Genomic DNA, 18118 nt, shown 5'->3' with positions numbered 1-18118 from the left:
TAAACCAAAAAACCTTTGGATTTTGGTCCCACTCTGGCCAAATGTTTTCTAAAGTCTATGACACATAAACCTAATTATCTAATAAATTGGGACTTAGCTAAAACTTAATATAGTAAATTTGGTGCTTTGAAACAAAACTCAAGACTTGTTCAGATGTCTTTTGGCATCTTAGGACTTAATCATGCACAGGGCTAAAATCTGTTTGAAATTCATTTGTGAATTTCAAGGTATAGCTAACCTTCAAAACATTAACCTGGGATATAGTATCTTAAATAAAATCCCAAGAGAAATGGGAAGAGGGCCACAGTGACGGCCCTCTCCCTCTTCTTTTGTAGACCCACTCTGAGCACTTGCAGCACTTAAATTCTGGGACTATACTCTACTTGGGGAAGCAAGAGAGACAGAAACAAAAACTACAAGATAAACCAAGATGCAAAAGTTTATTGAAAATTAAAACCACACATCCACAAAGCAGCAGCCTCAATCATAAGAAATCGTTGTCTTGGTGACAGAGAACAAAGCACTGGTGACCTAGTTGGTGCAGGACGGGACAGGGATGATGAAGAAGGAAACAGGGATTCAGTCAGTTCTTTTTGAGTTTGGAAACTACTTTAAAAGGAAAGAGAACTTAGCTCTCTACATGTAATCTGTAGCTAGAAGTATTGATTGATTTTTAACACCTGTGTGCTGGGACATCATTTGCTCAGAGAGGAGGCCTGCCAGTTAATGCACATGGACAGTAATGAGAAATCTGGTTGGTTTTATGGTAGGCAGGGTTTCGAGCTAGCAGCTCCAATTAAACCCATTAATCATAGATTTGGTGAGGAGACTTTGAACTCTCCCAGCACTGAATAATGGTAAGCAAATACCGGGGGCAATATTTGCCTGGTAGTTTCACCTCCCATTAACACCACAAAAGTAGCTTACCAGCCTTGGCACCTAAACAACAGTATGGGGGAGTAGGACCCGATGCAAGGGAGACTATCATAGCAGATGCTAACATACAGTGGCAGAGATCAGACCTGGAAAAGCCTTAGGGAACTTTCTCCTCATGTAGGAAGACAATGTTACTCCAGCATTAAAAAGGCCCAAGTCTCTCGGTCAACACAACTTGCTTAGGCACAGGCACAATGACAGATTTTGTTTTCTTATTTTTTTAAAAATACACCTAAAGTTTGAGACCTGCTCAAAAGCTTTATTATGAGTTTTAGAAACACAACAGAAGGTAACAGAAAAGGGTTCCAATAAACTTTGCAATGCCTCTTTCCCAATGGATCCCCCTCCCTTCTGGGAAAACAATAGAAAGCTCACAGACAAGCACAGTCGCAGCTCCTGTCCAACCAAGGCAGGATCTAAAGATACAAAATGTGCACAAAGCATCTCTCCTTTGTAAAATTTTGAGTCCCTTCAAAGATTCTCTCACTAGTGGATGTGTGCCTTTGAGCAGCTGGGTCTCTGAGCCAAAATGTCTTCAAGTCCTGTTTGTGAGGGCTGGAAACACTAACCCGCATATGCATACACACAAACGCACACAGAAACACAACAAGCACATGAACTCAAACACATAGCTGGGGACCTATGGGTACACGGAGTGGTTTGGGGGGTTGGAATGTCTAAAGAAGACGTCAGACTGTGTCGGAGCTTCTCCCCGGGGCTCCACAAGCTCATTCCTGAAGCAGGCTGAAAGGAGACTGTAGAGAGGAACCAGAGAAAGAGAATGAAGGCTTAGGACTCAGGAATCCACATCCAATGAACACAGAAACACACCCTTCTCCTACCTTCATGATCATAGTGCAGATGGAGCAGAATATCGGAGAAGCCGTTTATTTTTTTAAAATCCTTTCCTTTTAAAATACTTCTCTAAAACCATCTAGAACGTTCTATTCTCAAGGTGTGTAAAAAAAGATGCAAGGCAAAGCAAAGGGCAGCTAATCAGCAGACTACACCAGAATCATATTTTTCAAAATAAATTTTCCCAGGTCCTGTCTAAGGGTTAGCTGGGGGCCCAGTCATCTCCATTTCTTAATACAAGGTGACTCACTTGAGGATTATGGTGACAGGCAGGCCCAGTGTTTAGTATAGGGCTTGGCATGGGTATACTGGACTCAATTAATTGACAAAGGGAATACAAAAACAAGAATAAACTTTGATCCTCTGTAAAAATGTCACATACCCAATTATTATACCTCATTACTGGTCTGTCTAGCCAAACTCTGAAGTCTGAAGAAATATGATCTTATCAGTGTTAGGGGCTGCGTCATCTTGCATCTGGAAAGAACTATTAATGAGCATTTTGAGTGTGCCCAGATTGAGGTGGTAAATACCTTAATCCTCTCAGTCACAAACTTGGCCTATAAATGCATATATCAAACTCATGAAAGCAACTTTTGCATAATTAAGAAATCAATTATGCCATGGGATGCCAAGAATAAGCCCTTTTATTTGGCTAAAGGTTATGCAACCTGATGAACTGTTTGGGAACTGTTTCCCAGACTGGCTCTTTGAATCCTATTTGTTTAGTACCTTCAAAGGAACAAAGACATTTCCCCACTCAATCTGCAGTGAGAATTAGTATCTTTATATATATATATATATATATATATATATATATATATATATATATATATATGCCTGAACACACATCATGGGGGAAGCAAGCTATTCCTAAGAGAGCTTCGGCTTTCAGGTTTCTTTGCTTAAAAGTTTAAAGCTTGGATGGAATGTCTCTGATAGTAAAGCCTCATACAATTGCCACATACTGATCACATCAGTGTTCCAGTGAAGACAGGATTATATACACCCTATAGGATCAAACTTTCAGACCTAGAATCAAGGACAGTTCTACAAGGAGATATGCTCATTTGGAGAATTGATTTAATGAACCTTTGAGGTTCTTCAACATCACTGATTCAGAGCTAGTAAACCTGTCCTGAACACGTAATAATCTTGTTGTAGAGTTCAAAAGTAGCCCTGTGTCAACTCTAAAAATTCAGATTTTTATTATAGTTGTCGGCGTGAATGCCATGAGATTACCAGGCTGTTTGTTGCTGTTGTTTCCAAGTCTATAGAGCTAGAAAGTTCCAACAAACTTTATGAAAATGGGTGACCTTACAATCTAATTTAGAAGTACATTTTTGATTTATATCAGTTTGTATATCTGCACCTTTTACTCTCTCCTAAATTCATCAATAATCTTGAAAACACCATCTCCTTACATCCATGAGCCTGGCAAAGAGCTTTGGTTCTAAAGATGTTCTACCCTTAGCTGCTGTGTGGGCTTGCTTGGTTTTCCCTGCCTTGAGTGAGAGGCTAGAAGCACTCTTGAAGATGCTTCTTAGACACAGCATCATCTGGCTTCTGTTACTATGGAGCTATTATCAAGACATACTATAGAAGGGCATCTCAGGGTATCATGGGGCATACTATAAGTTAATGGAATCTATACCATAGTAAACAAAATGTAGTTTTCTAGAGAAAACTGAGAGTTGTGCAAAAGACAGTCACACTGGCCCCAGGACAGAAGGGGCAAGAAGGGTGAATTACAGGGAAACACAAACAAAAATACAAGTTACATGGGTCTTTAATCTAAAAACAAAGGATTGATAAAACAGATGTCAAGTAACTTCAGTGTACCATTAAGAATCCATGCCTGTGGAACAGCAAGGGAGTGGAATTTAGTAAATAATAATAATAATAATAATAATAATAATAATAATAACAGTAATTTGATTCAATTTGCACTTCCATCTGATTCCAGCTTTAATAAACATAACTGTCTATGGCTATACCTGTATGGATATATTAATGGAAGTATAATTTCTTCTTAAACAGTGTAAAGCCTGCATAAATCTATAATGACTTGAATCATAGCAACTCAATTTAAACATCTTGCTTTCATATAGTCTATGATCATGAAGGTAACTATGAAGGATTATAAATAAATAAACAAACAAACAAACAAACAAACAAATGAACGAACCCATGCACAAGTGCAAGGCAAGCAGAGAGAAAGCACAGTATGGGAGAATTAAAGGAGCAATTAGACTGAACTTATTTTATTGCCACCCTGTAGGAAGCATATTGCTTTTCACCAATTTCCATTCTATTCTTAAAAAAATTTTTTTGATTCCTTACCAGAATTAAATTGGTAGTATATTTTAGAAAGGAAATCATGGACTATTATAGACACTTTATAAGTTGATTTATTCTTCTCAAATGATTGCCAGGAAATTAGATTTCCATGTTTTTTGTCTACTCATTCCTTCTCTCAGAGATTTGCATGAAAATAAAAGAGCTGAAAAAAGAAACAATCTCAGCTCAAGACTGTAGCAACTGGAGAACTTGTGTGGATTCATGTCAATCATCAGGGAGCCATGTACATATAATAGTATAAAGGCAGAATTGTACCAAACATCTGTATTTTGCAAAGATCTCATTTTGCGGTCTGTTAGCTTTCCATGCACAAGCTATCACAGCTGTGAGACACCAACTCAAAACCATGCACACGATTGTTTCAAATGAATACCCAGGAGCTATGCAACTAAGTTCTCACAGTTCATCTTTAGCTACTCCTAATGAGTTCCTAAAAATTTTTAGACTGTTTCTTCTAGCATAACTTTAGCCATATATTTTCTTATCAGGTGGAATAGATTGCTCCATAAAAAATAGATGATGATAATAAAATAACAACAACAACAACAACTCCCTTTGGAGCAATTCAAGTCAATCAATCAACTACCTGTGGAAAACTGACACAGAGATACAAGTTCTGCGTTTTCATCTACACAATGTATACCAACACAGATAGCATGAGCCCCTGACCAAATTTCAACCAGTTTATTCATAAAGTCTGTAAAACAAAAATTATTTCCTTTCTCCTTTAATCTACCAATGCTTCCTTGAATGGCCTCATTGATCTATACAATCCTGAAACTTGCAAAGATTTCTTAATATTCCAAAGGGATTTTGGTTTGGAAGTCATCTTTTGATTCACAATACAGTAAGCCAGGAGCTATAGTCTTCTTACCTCAATTTTAAAGGCAAGTATTTTAATGTGCTCTAACAAAGGAGTTGCATCACTACAAGCATTATATCTAAGCAGAAATGCTTAGATTTCATAGGATGAGAGAGTTCTCAATTGAAGGCTGCTGTCAGATATTGACTACAGAACATTTTATATTCTCTCTAGAATATGCATATTAGCTTTCTGATGAGCCTAGCAAGGAGAAGTTTCATTTCAATGAACACTGGAAGATGAGCAACATAGTTATCTGCAAGATTGGTTGGCAAGCTGTATAATGTGGCTCATGAGCTTCCAATGGTTTTCCACTTTTCAACATGGAGATAGCAATCATGACATGAGAAAAATGATATAAAATACAAGGTTCAAGTCTCCACAATAAGCTATTAATGTGACAGACACCCTCATTCATTTAGTATCTACTAGTGTTCTGATATAGTCATAAAACTGGTGAGTTGTAAGAGATCATCTGCACCAAGATGCCTTAAAATACGTAATTCTCATACTTCACAGGAAAATGAAGATGCGTATCAGTCCCTGGGCTAGACTGTTCTTTTCCAATAACCAGAAAAATCAAGTCCAGAGCTGAAGGCTCAGAACTAGCTCAACATAACACTTAATGGAATTAACACGTAATGGAATACTGCTGGTGTTATGTTGAAAGAATCAAAGTTTTTGAGAAGGAACAGAAATTTCTGTCTGAGGACAGAATTCCTCGATATCCACCCTCTTCCCCGCTCCCAGATCAGTCTTCCATGTTTCAACTTTGTATTCCTTCAATCTATTTCATATGAACTAAATCCATTCTCTACGTGAATGTAGTAACAATTATTGATGTCAGATATACAAAAGAATCCCTGGGATTAGCATGAGAATTCTGTGTTTCCCAGGAAAACACCCACTTCACTTTTTAGATCAGCCTTCAGTACAAATGGTAGCTTCCGGTTGTAAAACTTTTACCTTAGATGTGATAAGAAATTTTCTAGTCTAAAAGGGTCTTAAATGCTGAACAGCTTTGAGTTGAAAAAGAGGGCATGCTCACTTCTGAATCTTCTGCCCCTCACTACGCAGAAGTTGCCTATGACTATTAGAGATGCATTCTTGCCTCCTTAGCAACATTGGTATTGATAAAAATGAAGAGTTAAGAGCCCTTTTCACTATGCTTTTCAAAGCAGTAGCCAACAATACCAGAAAATAGCCATTATTGGTCATTTATTTGCATTTCTATTTTAAAGATTATCTTCAGTCGAACCTTAGAATAAATTACCACTGTAACTTAAAGAAAATCACCTCTTTTCTCAGTCAAGGTAGTTTTTGATATCATTTCTTTTTAAGCTGAAATGTGTTTGAAATTTCTCAAGTGGGTCAAAATTGTAGTATAGACATTTATCTACTGATACTCTCTGGCAACACCTGTACTAATGTACAATGTATTAAACTCCCAAGTGATCCTACTTAAGCACCAAAGGATACATATAAACAGAGCTCTGATTGGCCAATCTGCCGTCCTTTCAGAAGAGACATTCTCTTCTTGCTAGTTACAAAACAATTAACATCATCAAAGCTTCAAGTAGGAAGGTAAAACTTAGCATATGAATAGATTGTATGCATATGCTAATAGGGTTGCAAAGACTTTCCCATTCATTTGAAGTGTATTACTGAAAGACAGTCTAGAGCAAAGGTGCTAAAACTTAGAAACTTGCTACTACTGGGTCCTGCACTGAGACATCCTTCAAGGAACAGGGCTAAGTCTCAGAATCCTTGCCAACACACATAGGGTCACCTTCTTGTAGGAAAACCTCCTTAGTCTTCTTTCTCTAAGGTGCTACCCCAAATGGGATTGTGTATGTACTAGGAGATATGGGAGCCAATCCTCTGGGGTGAGTGAAGGAGTTTGAAATAGACATCGTTAGAATAGAGCATTAGTAAGTATTAGTACAAGTCTAGGGCTTTTAATAGAACACAAATGAAACTTCCCCAGAGAAAGTTTACAAGACACACACAAAAAAAAAAAAAAAAGTGCCAAACCAGCCGGTCTAAACTATTATGGACTATATGTAGTCTCACGGCATCTGCCATTAACCTACTGCTGATGAAGACAATCCCCCTTGTTCATGCCTTCTGAAAGGACAGTGACACACTCACTGTTTCTGAAGTAGGTGCTGGTGCTGCTGCTGCTGCTGCTGCCTGTACGTTTCGATCGTGTGCTGAGGGAGGTACTGCATGAGCTCCAGTGACTCTTTGATCTTCAACAACATCTCGTACGTCTCACGACCTCTCACCTACGCGCGCAAAAGCCAGAAACACAAGATGAAGAGTGGCCGGCTCTCCAAAGCTCAGCCAACTCTCATTATTCGAGGGTTCCTTATGGGTCAGTGCACCTGCCCATGAATACATATTTGTAACATGAATATCAATATAGCTCGCACATTTCAGCCAGTTAGAAACACACAGGCACAGAAGAGTTTAGTCATCGGCATGTTCCCAGCTGGAGGTTAACAAGGAGAGGTCCTGCTCCTGTTTCAGCTGTCATGCTGTGGACTACTGTTCTTTTTTGAGTGGTCTTACTGCTGTACAGCTCCTATTTTTTGTGGTTTCTATTCATGATGTTGTTGTTATGGGCTCCAAACTAAAATGATGCTTACTGTCTCTATTGGCGAAGAGGCAGTGCTGTGCCATTCAGAGAAGATGCTTATGTTGGACAAACCTTATCCAAGAATGAGTTACCATACTGTTGACTACGATGGATGAACCTATATATACAACATATATTCAATATGACACCTTTAAACAAAAATATACACAAAACAAGATGCTCCATCCATCTATTGACATGCTGGAACCAGAGATTTATAGAAAGTTAATACTATGTTTCTCTTAAGAGCAATGATTCAGTTTCAGCTCCAACTTTATAAAATATAACAACCATGAAATATAAACTGTCTTTCAGCTTTCAGGAGGAATGAAGTATGCCTCTCTTTTTAAGATAGCTTCCTTAAAACTTGAAAAATGAAGAGAAGGCTGGGATAGGATGAAGCCAGCAGACCACATGAGAACTGTTGGGACCCCAGGAGTAAGTGTGCAACACATGCTGGGCCTTAGGCACGTCTGTGCTGCATCAGTCAGAGGCCTGAGCACAGAAGACAGAGCATCCCAGGTTCTCTGCTGCAGTTGTTAGCGTTGCTCTCTTCTCTTTCCCCCAAGAAGCCCACCCTAATATAGAGCCTCTACTCTCCAAGGTCCTTGCTATGCTTGTGTTTCCCGAGCCTTGCTCTACTGTGGATTTCATTACCTTGTAACTACATCCTTAAGAGAATGTAAATGCTTTGAAGATAAAAACAATTTTATACTTCCTTCCCATTGCTTGGGATCCAGTCTATTGGTCATGCAGCAGAAATTGATTCCTTTTTTTTTTTCTTTTATCCCATAAGATCCATTTTGTTTAATTTTTCATTACTTTTAGATTCAGTTCATCATAGTAACTCCTTCGCGCACACACTGGGATTTCCATAAAATATTAGGATAGCAGGAGTAATGCTTTTCCTAAGGGTCACAATTCAGTTTCTGTAAGGAGCTTTTGTAACAAGACTGAGAACCTCAGCTCCTTCCCTGTCAGATTTGCCCTGGGGGCCAGGGCTGGGAAGGCTTCGAAGGAAGCATGCACACCCGAACCTGTTGAGCTGCCTAAGTTCCAATCCCAGGGCAGTGGCTCAGCCACTGCTCCTGGCACTGCCGCCTGTGTCAGCTTGGATGGCATCTGAGATATACTGGTCACTAATATTTTACAAAGTTTAAGAAGTACAGCAATGGGTGGCAAAGACCCAGAGTAGTGAGGACTCAATGAGCCCTAACTATAATCTAATAAAGTGACCTCATTTTTGACCCTGTAGAAGCAATGGAAAGTCTTATGTAAGAACTGGGCCAAGCCTCCTGGCACTTCACTTATGACTGTGGATTCTGCCTTGTTTGGATTCTTTTATAACACTTCCTAAGGGAAGACAAATGTTCCCAGCATGTAGAAATGATTAATGTTTAAAGAGATGGATGCATTGATTGCTCTGAACTGTTTGTTACATGTGATTGTCATGTATCAGATAACCACAGTGCACCCCAGAAGGTGAACAGCACCCCAGAAGGTGAACAGCTAATTGCTGGAGTACCAACTCTGTGAACTACGTATGACAAAAATTAAAAAATGGCAAGGCTATGTCAAAAAGTTCTATCTCTCACAAATAATGACATGTGATTTAACCTTAGATATTTGATTGAAAAATGTCCTATTATGAGGGCAGCTTTGACAGAATGGAAGAGTAAGTAGACTAGCTCACAATATAAATATATTCCAAGAGACAGGATAGCTTCAGGATTTACGAAGAAAAATCTCTTTGCATTATTTTATGCATCCTTCCGCCACTATGACTGAATGTATTTCATTGTCTGTTTAGTACGCTAACTCCTAAATTCCAAAGTATTAGCAGGCTATTTAGGCTGTGAAGGGAGAGCCTTGGTGGATGAGGTTAGCCTGCTTGTAAACGATTGCCAAAGAGAAGTTTCTATCCTGTGAAAGACAATACACAGATGATGGCAGCATTTCAGAAGAGGGCCCTCATCAGAACCTGACCACAGGCAACTTGACCTTGCACGTCCAGCCTCCAGCACTGGGAGAAATGTGTGGCTGCTGTTCACAAGCTCCCAACCTACATCATCTAAGTTACTTTGTTGTTCTAGCTCCAGCCGTGTGAGAGTTCTTTCCCTCTTGCTCCAGGTAACCAGGTGATGACCATCTAATAAATGCGCATTCAAGGAAAGCCAAGTGGAGCACCCGTGAGAATACGAGCATGACTCACTGGTAGGTACAGCAGCTCATCATCTGGGGATCTCCGTTTCTTGATGGAAGTCATCTGGATTCCGTGTGTATTCTGACGGAAAGCTGGAGGAAGAAAAACACAAGTCTCATGCTGGGGAATTACTGAAGGAGTGATGTAGTGAATCTGATATTTAAGGGCACACACTAAATACAAACAGCCTAGCAACCTGTGAGATGAAGGATGATTGTGCCAAGTACCATGCAATCGATGCTCATTGCTGTTATATAAAGTAGGAAGTAGAGGAGAGCTAGAAAAGGCAATAGGAAAAGGCGAACCCAGAATGCGGAGGAGCCTTCTGACTACATGCTACCTGTGTGTGGCTATGAAATGCTGTTAAGAGAAAAGAAAAGGTTGTTTTTTTTGTTTTTGTTTTTTTTTTTTTTTGCTTTGTAAAACTTTCAGTGGGAGAGGATGTGCCAGAGTGGGGGGACATGGAGGAAAGGATCACACCCTCTACGAGGAGAAGGGGAGGGGCATGGGGGAAAGACCTAGATGATGAAAGGAGCAGGAAGGGGAACAGTGTTTGGGATCTAAACAAACGAATTAATTAATTAATTTAAAAATCATGTTTTGGAGCATTCACTTCAGAAAGACTTAAGTGTATGGTATATGGGACTGTGTTGGTAATAGTACAATGAGGGGAGGGGAAACAGAATTAACAATCGATAAATCACTAAGGTTTTTAAATTAGAATATCTAATTAATCAGGATCTTGGGTGTGAAAATGATCCTTCCACAACATTCAGATATTCCGTTCGTACTAGAAATCACTAAATTGTTAGGGAGAGAGAAGTCAAGGCTCAATGGGCTACTGCTCTCTGCCAGCCGTGGGTGCAGAAGTGAAGTTAGAATATGCATATGTGTATATCACACATTTGAGCTATCTGAGGGATTATCCGGGAGACAGGGGGAATCTATCGATGAAGCATATCGTGTTCAACGGGTGGAAGTCAGTGGTGATAGGATATCCTTTAAAGAACAATTCAAGTTTTAATTCATCTGAATACTAATAGATTATAAGATTAGGGCCTTCTTATAAAAGAAGGTATATGCTTCAAAATACTTGTTGAAAACTATGCATGGCAGTTTATGCCTGAAATTCCAGAACATGGGACCACTGAAGGGAGAGAGTTGATGTGACTTCAACACCTCCAGCCTGATACAGATCTCCAGGTCAGGCTGGGGTATGGAGTGGAATCTTTTTTTTTTATTTCTTTTTTCAAAAACCCAAACAAACTTATTGCAGTGTCCTTAGGCTTACATGGATGTAAAATGCTTTCTAGAATAATATTTTTCTACAAGACCCACAAAACACACAGAACAGATGTAGCCCGTTGGCCTTCAGGACCCTATGTGAGCTACTGAGGTGGACGCATACACCATGGATCAGTCAAGCCTTTCCCAGAGGGAACATCTCTGCTTCCAGGATTTTGTCCTTTGCATTTCATGAAATGCCCTGTTACAAATCATTTAATTAGAATCCAACTTTAAGAACAGATGATAAGGTAACTGAGACCTCATTCTGTTCAACATGTGACTGCAAGGCTTAGTGAGACCACATCTGTGCATCCCTGGATTATGCCTAAGGAAATGTGTTCTCAGATGGTACCGTTCCTTAGAGTTCCTAGGAGAGCAGGGACCATTTTAGCCTTCTGCTGAATAGCTGAAAGATAAATCGATGCCTGGAGCTTTAGGTAGCATTCAACCCAGGTGGAGGATTTACAAAACAAAACTTGTTGTTTCTGATGCAACAAGTCTGGAGCTAGCCTGAGACTGTGTCAAATTTTCTGATGTTGCTGATGCTGCTGGTGTGGAAGTCAGGTTCTGAGGAATTTTATACTAAGACCTCTGGCTAAGGATGTAGCTTAAGCAAATTGTTTCAGATCCACTTCTGCTGGGGATACTCTTACTTGCTCTGTGACCTCTGCTAACTGACGAACCTCACAGTTTTCCTCACGCAGCCTTCCTAATATTATCTGCAGAGTCCTACACCTGGAGAAGACTCGACCCTGCCCCATCTGGCCACTACATCTACTTACGGCGCTTCGTACCATCGCCGTTCTTTGCGCTGTCCGATACTTGCTGCTTTCTGATGCTGTCTTCATCTGCCTTCCGGTCTCTTCCTGGGCAAGCACAGATCCGGGCCTCAAAGCACCGTCGGCCCAGGACTTGCCCACTGGAAATTAGAGAAGAATCACAGGTTAAGGTTACAGGTGTCAAGGTTCCCTCGAGTTCTCCCACTAATTTTTCCTTATGCCGACCTTCTTATGCATACCCTGCCTTGCCCCGCAACTCCACCCCCCATCTTTAGCATAACTGCTCAGAACAAGCACCCAAAAGCGCCAGGCAAAACAGGAAAGTGCTTGCAAGCCACAAACAGTGTGAATAAAGAACATTCCATTTCTTCTGCAAAGAATCTCCAAGCCATTAGCTGAACAGCTGTATTTAGCTACATATTTTGAAGGAAACTTGAGTTAAGCCAGGGGATGTCCTTGGATAAAATCCCTCTCAGGCAGCTCAGACTGCTCAAGGAAACTGTTAAATGCCTTGTGGCCACATGAAAACAAACGCGGTCTCTCCAAAACAATTCCAGTCAAACATCAAGAATTTGGGCCTGAAGTGAATGACCCGCCTCTCTTGGCTCTTTTTTGTCCCCTCCTCTACCCCCACACCCCTTCCCTGTCTCCACTTTCTCAGATCTTTCAGTGTTTACAGCGGATTTGCAACTCAAAGCACTGAATCTGGGTCTTCTCTTTCTAAAGGCAAAGGCAGTGGAAAAAACAAAAAAACAAAAACAAAAAACCAAAGAATTCTGCTTGGTCCTTGGCCTCTGGCTGTTTGTGATTTCAGTTCTGCTCACTGCCACTTACTCTCTGGTTTCCAGAGTAACGATGATTAAAATTGGACGTCTGTTCATTCCTCCGACGCAGCTGCTGTTACACATGAAATTGTACAGGACTGTTGTGAATTCAGTACCAACCTGAGACAGGAGAGAAAGAAACATACATGTCCATACATGATGTAACATGTAACATGGCTTTTGCTCTGCCCTCCAGAACTCCACTTCAAATGGCATGTTTCCTTCTAGGAAGGGATATTGTAAAATCCCCTGGAGAGCTCTCTTAGTCTTGCTTTCTAGAAAGCCTCAAACTAATGTTTCTTTCTGTTTTGTTTGTTTGTTGTTGTTGGGTTTTTTTGTTTTGTTTTTGTTTCCCAGAGACAGGGTTTCTCTGGGTAGCCCTAGCTATCCTGGAACTCATTCTGTAGACCAAACTGGCCTCAAACTCAGAAATCCTCCTGCCTCTACCTCCCAAGTGCTGGGATTACAGGCGTGCTTGACCACTGCCCGGCTAAACTAAAGTTTCTAACACAAGGCCAACACGGGCAATATGAATTCTACTGGCTCATTGCTCTTTGATCCTGTTCTTTTGCAACCTCACCCAAATTACTCACTTCAGTGCCACACAGATATCTCTGGAAAAGGAGGGATTTTTTTTTTTTTTTTGTAAATATGCCAAAATTAGCAGCAATTCTTTGGGGGAATATTTTCTTTTTGAAGATAAAACAGTATTGTATAGGTTTGAATGTATATCTTCATGAAGAATATCCTAGAGCTAGAACACCCTCAGAATTAAATCATCTATATCATTCATTTAAACACAAGGCATGTGAAACCCAGAGAGGGCGAGTCACATGCCAAAGAGCCCATAGTTATCTAGGTAATTCCAGCAGATTAGCTGTTACTCCTGTGGTCCTGTGACTACTCTATATGTTCCACAGGTCTATTGTGCTTCACACACACATTTGTAATTGAACCAGGCAAACTTCAGTTAAACAATGTGCTATAGCTTCTCCCATTCACATCTACTATTAAAAAGAAACAAAATATAAAACAAAACCCATAGCATTTGTTTACATGTACTATCAATGCTCTGTCATCTAGATCAAACCATGCTTTATATAAAATGGGCTTGCAAGCATCACTTTCTGCTCTGAGGAGGGCAGCATGGTTACAGCCCCATTACCAAGCTAATTCAATGCTTTTTTTAAATTCAAGATTTAAAAAAGAGATGTATTCACTTTTTTATGTGTATGGGCATTTTGCTTGATATATGTGCACTACGTGTATGTGGCAGAACCATGTATATTGAGGTGGGGTTGGAAACAGAACCAGCGTCTTTTGGGAAAGCAGCAAGAACTCTTAACTGCTGAGCCATCTCTCCAGTCCCGCATTTAGGATCTTTAAAGCGGTGACACGGGAACAAGAGATATTAAAAGAATGCTTTGTATGTATTTGATGACAAGGGTGAACACAGTGATAAATGCTAGATCCCACATGTTACCAAATTTGTGCTATGCCTTCTGCCCTGCTAGCCCAGCTGCAGGTCTGCCTCTGCCCTGTTTGCCTGCTTACCTGTGGTGGCTCATAAGGGACCAGCACACTCTGCCTTCCCGTGATAGGATCTTCTACATACTGGGCATGGCTGTTCCCTTCTACTCGAATCAGATGACTGGGAGGGGCAATCTGTCCTGTGGGTCAGAAAAGGACTGATTAGTTAGTTTACACACCCTAGGAATCAAGAATATGGAATGAAATGGCGTGGAAAGGAATGGCGGTGGCCTAAGAAGCTGTCTAGTGTCATAAAGGAAACCCACATCCTTGAGCAAAGGGCACCCCTCGTGGCCAGTGTCTACCATGGATGACACCTGAAACTTGACAGAAGCACAGAGCTTTATGATGATCAGTGTCTAGGCCATGGGTCAAAGCTCTGCAGCTCAAGGTATTAACCATCCAAGCTCTCATAGAAAGTCATGCCTCATCTCTGACATCATTCACTGAACACAAATATTCCTAGTTTCCTTGCAAAAATTGGAAACAAACAAGCACAGTCTAAGACTTCAACTGGCAAAAGTACTAAGTGAGAAGGAGAAGAAGTTGGCTGAGCACATAGCTCAGAGATAGAACATATGCCTACCAAACACAGAGCCCTGGGTTCAAACCCCACCACTGAGACAAGACAAGCTAAATACCAGAAGGTGAGCACTATTGACCTTTTTTTTTTCTCTCCTATCCATCTTTAGACCAAGCCTTAGTTACAAATATAAGAAACTCTGGCTTTACTGTGTACAAAAAGGCCCAGGTTGAAGGCAAGAAAAGAGAGCAGGTTTTACAAAGAGCCCAGGCACTGTCCTAAAATTGTGATGTTTGGCAACACTCCAAAGAAACTGTTTTGAGACTTAGGAACCATAATGGTGTCTTTGCCCTTTGGCTATGAAGTTCCAGTCTACGAAAACTATTTCATAAAACTGAAGAGCTAAGAATACCAACATATTCACTGCAGCACTGTTTATTTTGATTGAAACAATATTATGTGAAAAATGAAGAAAACCTCCAAAAATATTGTCATTTTGATGGAACATGGACATTTAGGCAAACTGATGATAATGTCTGCATGTATGGAATATTCTTTATGGTATATTGTTAAGCACAAAGCAGGACACAAAAATGTGGATAAAAATTAATGTGTAAATCTGTCAGAGATGTTTGGTTCCATTTTTATCTTCTAAATCTTCACCTCTTTCTTCCTCCATGAAATTTTCATGTGGTCTCACCAGTGTCCTAGATTCTGACTTTCTCTACTTCCTGACATCTATGCTTTTGGCATTTTCTGGGAACCATTCTAACTCACAACCCATTCAGTACTTCCAACACTCTGAAGATTCCTTTCTGCTTCCAGTGCACATTGCTTCCCTTCCCTTCATGCATGGAAACCTTATGCAAAATCTTCTCAAACCCTTGGAAGCTCTCACCTCTTCTATAACACTGTTGTTGGATTTGGGGCTCCGGAGTCTGGTATAGATGATACATGGATACAGAACTTTAAAAAGGTCCCCAAGGCCTCTCCCAGACACCTGTCTTCCTTTCCACTATCCATTTGCTTTCTTTTTATTTACTCATTGTTTGCCATCTCAAATTTTATTCTTTTTTCTCTCCTTTTGCTTTTCCATTTGTTCATTACATTGATTCTTTCATGCTCCTTGTTTTGTTCTTCCCAGGCCTCCCATTCCTCTAAACTTGAAAGATCACTCTGGGAAAGGCACCCAAGATAAAGGCTATGACAGACATAACAACTCCCAAGCAAGTCTATTTATAAACTCACATCTGGGAAAGGAAATTAATAAGTAGTTCAATTACTGTGAAAGCCACACATTTATTTACCATTATTTTTAGCCTAAAATCAGAACCAGCCTCTTTGCCATCAAAGAGCTTGAGTGAGTGGAGAGGAACAGAATCCCAGAAAACCCGATGGTCTTACCCTCATTGAACTCGCGGCTCAGCTCATGGTTAGGGCATCGTTTCACAACCTCGGTGACATGCTCAGCTTTCTTGTAGACAGGCATGGCACGGATAACAGCTCCCTGTGGGGGTGGGGTCATCACCTTGATCTGGATGGGGCATGTCTTCGCAATCTGGCAGTACAGCTTCTTTAGTTCAGTGGAATACTGTTTAGAGAAGAGAGGGCCCCACAGGAAGGGAGAAAGAACCAATATGAGATAATATTTCAAATCAGAAGGAGAAAAACACAACCACTTTTGAAGGCCCTTCTAGCCATATGCTAAGTTCTGGCTTATACAAACATGGCACATGTCAACTTTGTAATAGAAAGCTATACCTATTAATCAAATTGATTATTCTTGCTATGTTAATGGAAGGGAGGAGGGATAGGAAGTTGGGTAGTTGGGTTGATCTGGGGGAAGGTGGGGTAGGGGAAATGTATGTGATTAGAACACTGTATGAAGTTCTAGGATAAAATTATCAGTGAACATAATAACACTATGAACAACTTTACCAGGGTGCCAGAAATAAACAGGAAACAATGCTTCAAGCTTTCTGGTTAGATGACTATAATTTCCCTTGTCCTTATAAGAGATTCGTAGGAATTAGAGTTCATGAAACTTGTTTTTAAGATGGGCTATCTGGCAACGACTGAGGAGATTCACAGCTAAGCACTGCACCACAAGAGTTGCCCCTAAGTTCTCAACTTACTGTGTGGTTCTCCTGTGAGAGAGAGACCACACACAGAACCCAGAGGGAAGCATCTAGTCTTCTCCCCGAAATGGCCAGTGGATTAGGAAGCAGCTACTCATGGTTCTGAAGGGAGGCAGCTGTACAGATATGTCCAAACCTATGTGAGGAAATTGTTCCTTAATAGGTATTTGTCTTCAGGGGTACATTCCCTGGGGATCAGCTGGTTTAGAACTGGCAACATCTGGTGAAAAATGCCAAAGATCTAAGAGGAAAAGTTCTATCCTGTGTTGCCTCCTTTTGCTACCTCAGAATCAGAGTAGAAACTTTGTTTTTCTGATCGTCTTTGCATGTTAAACCTTATCACCCTAGCTTCCTGGACCAGAGCCTTGTGGTCTCTTTCCTGCTCACTCCAATGCTGAGGTAAAACCACCCAGGCACTAGAAATCACAGCCAAGAGTGGGCACCTAGTAACACATATCCAAACAAGGGTAAACAGGGCCACAGGTTGTGGGCCTAAGCTGGCAGCATCCTCCTCCCAGAGAGAAAGAGACACAAGGACAGAGCCCGAACCACAAAGAGATTCATTTTTTATATGACCCACCCCAAACCTGACTAAAGGACAACACCTACTTTAAAAAAAAAAATCCCATTTAAATGTGCTGTATTGCTTCCTTTTGAAACAGAATATTTATTTAAATAACACTTGGTTTTCTTCCGAGCATTTCAGCGTATGAAACTTTCAGTTAAAATTTCTTAGTGCTGGGACAGTATTGCGAAATCAACCCTTCGTGCCCACAGGCCAGGGATTAAAAACAGTAAAAAGGTTTTTCATAGCTTGAAGTAAAGGAAGTGTGCCAAAAAAAAAAAAAAAAAAAAATCAACCACAATAAGTTTCTTCTTGGGAAAGGCTGAATGAAATGTAGATGAATATTCTTGCTCTTGTGTTCTAAAATGATGACTTTACAGAAATGTTGTGTTAGGGCATATTAAGAACTCACGTCCATGCAGAGCACCAAAGAAGTCTGCGTATCTATTTGTGTTTTAGTTGCAAGAAATACTTTATGTAACCCTTGCGAGTGTTACAGAAAACAGTATGAACCTTAGGAAACATGAAAAAATAAATAAATCTGTCAGCTAACAACCAAAGGTAACCAAAGTCTCCTTGCAAGCATTGGAGGGCTGTAAGTAAAAACAATGACT

The 18118-nt window shown here is 40.4% G+C and overlaps 1 protein-coding gene across 3 annotated transcripts in view; it reads right to left on the bottom strand.

Annotated features, from left to right (window-relative positions):
• Positions 1 to 18118, bottom strand: part of Tp63 (tumor protein p63) — a 128828-nt gene that overhangs the window by 13871 nt on the left and 96839 nt on the right. For 2 of the 3 annotated variants that reach the window (XM_021185009.2, XM_021185011.2), the window contains 6 exons: positions 16206 to 16392; positions 14303 to 14418; positions 12759 to 12868; positions 11928 to 12064; positions 9868 to 9950; positions 7166 to 7302 (listed from right to left, as the gene is read on the bottom strand). In XM_021185009.2, coding sequence (XP_021040668.2) covers positions 7166 to 7302; positions 9868 to 9950; positions 11928 to 12064; positions 12759 to 12868; positions 14303 to 14418; positions 16206 to 16392 — 770 coding nt within the window. Of the gene's footprint in view, positions 1 to 470; positions 1692 to 7165; positions 7303 to 9867; positions 9951 to 11927; positions 12065 to 12758; positions 12869 to 14302; positions 14419 to 16205; positions 16393 to 18118 lie in introns of those variants that run through there. The other variant, XM_021185016.3, reaches the window with a different exon arrangement.

The sequence above is a fragment of the Mus caroli genome, unplaced genomic scaffold, assembly GCF_978045245.1.
Source record: "Mus caroli unplaced genomic scaffold, Mus_caroli_1 scaffold_17, whole genome shotgun sequence".
Classification (NCBI taxonomy): domain Eukaryota; kingdom Metazoa; phylum Chordata; class Mammalia; order Rodentia; family Muridae; genus Mus; species Mus caroli.
This window is presented reverse-complemented; position numbering and strand designations above follow the sequence as displayed.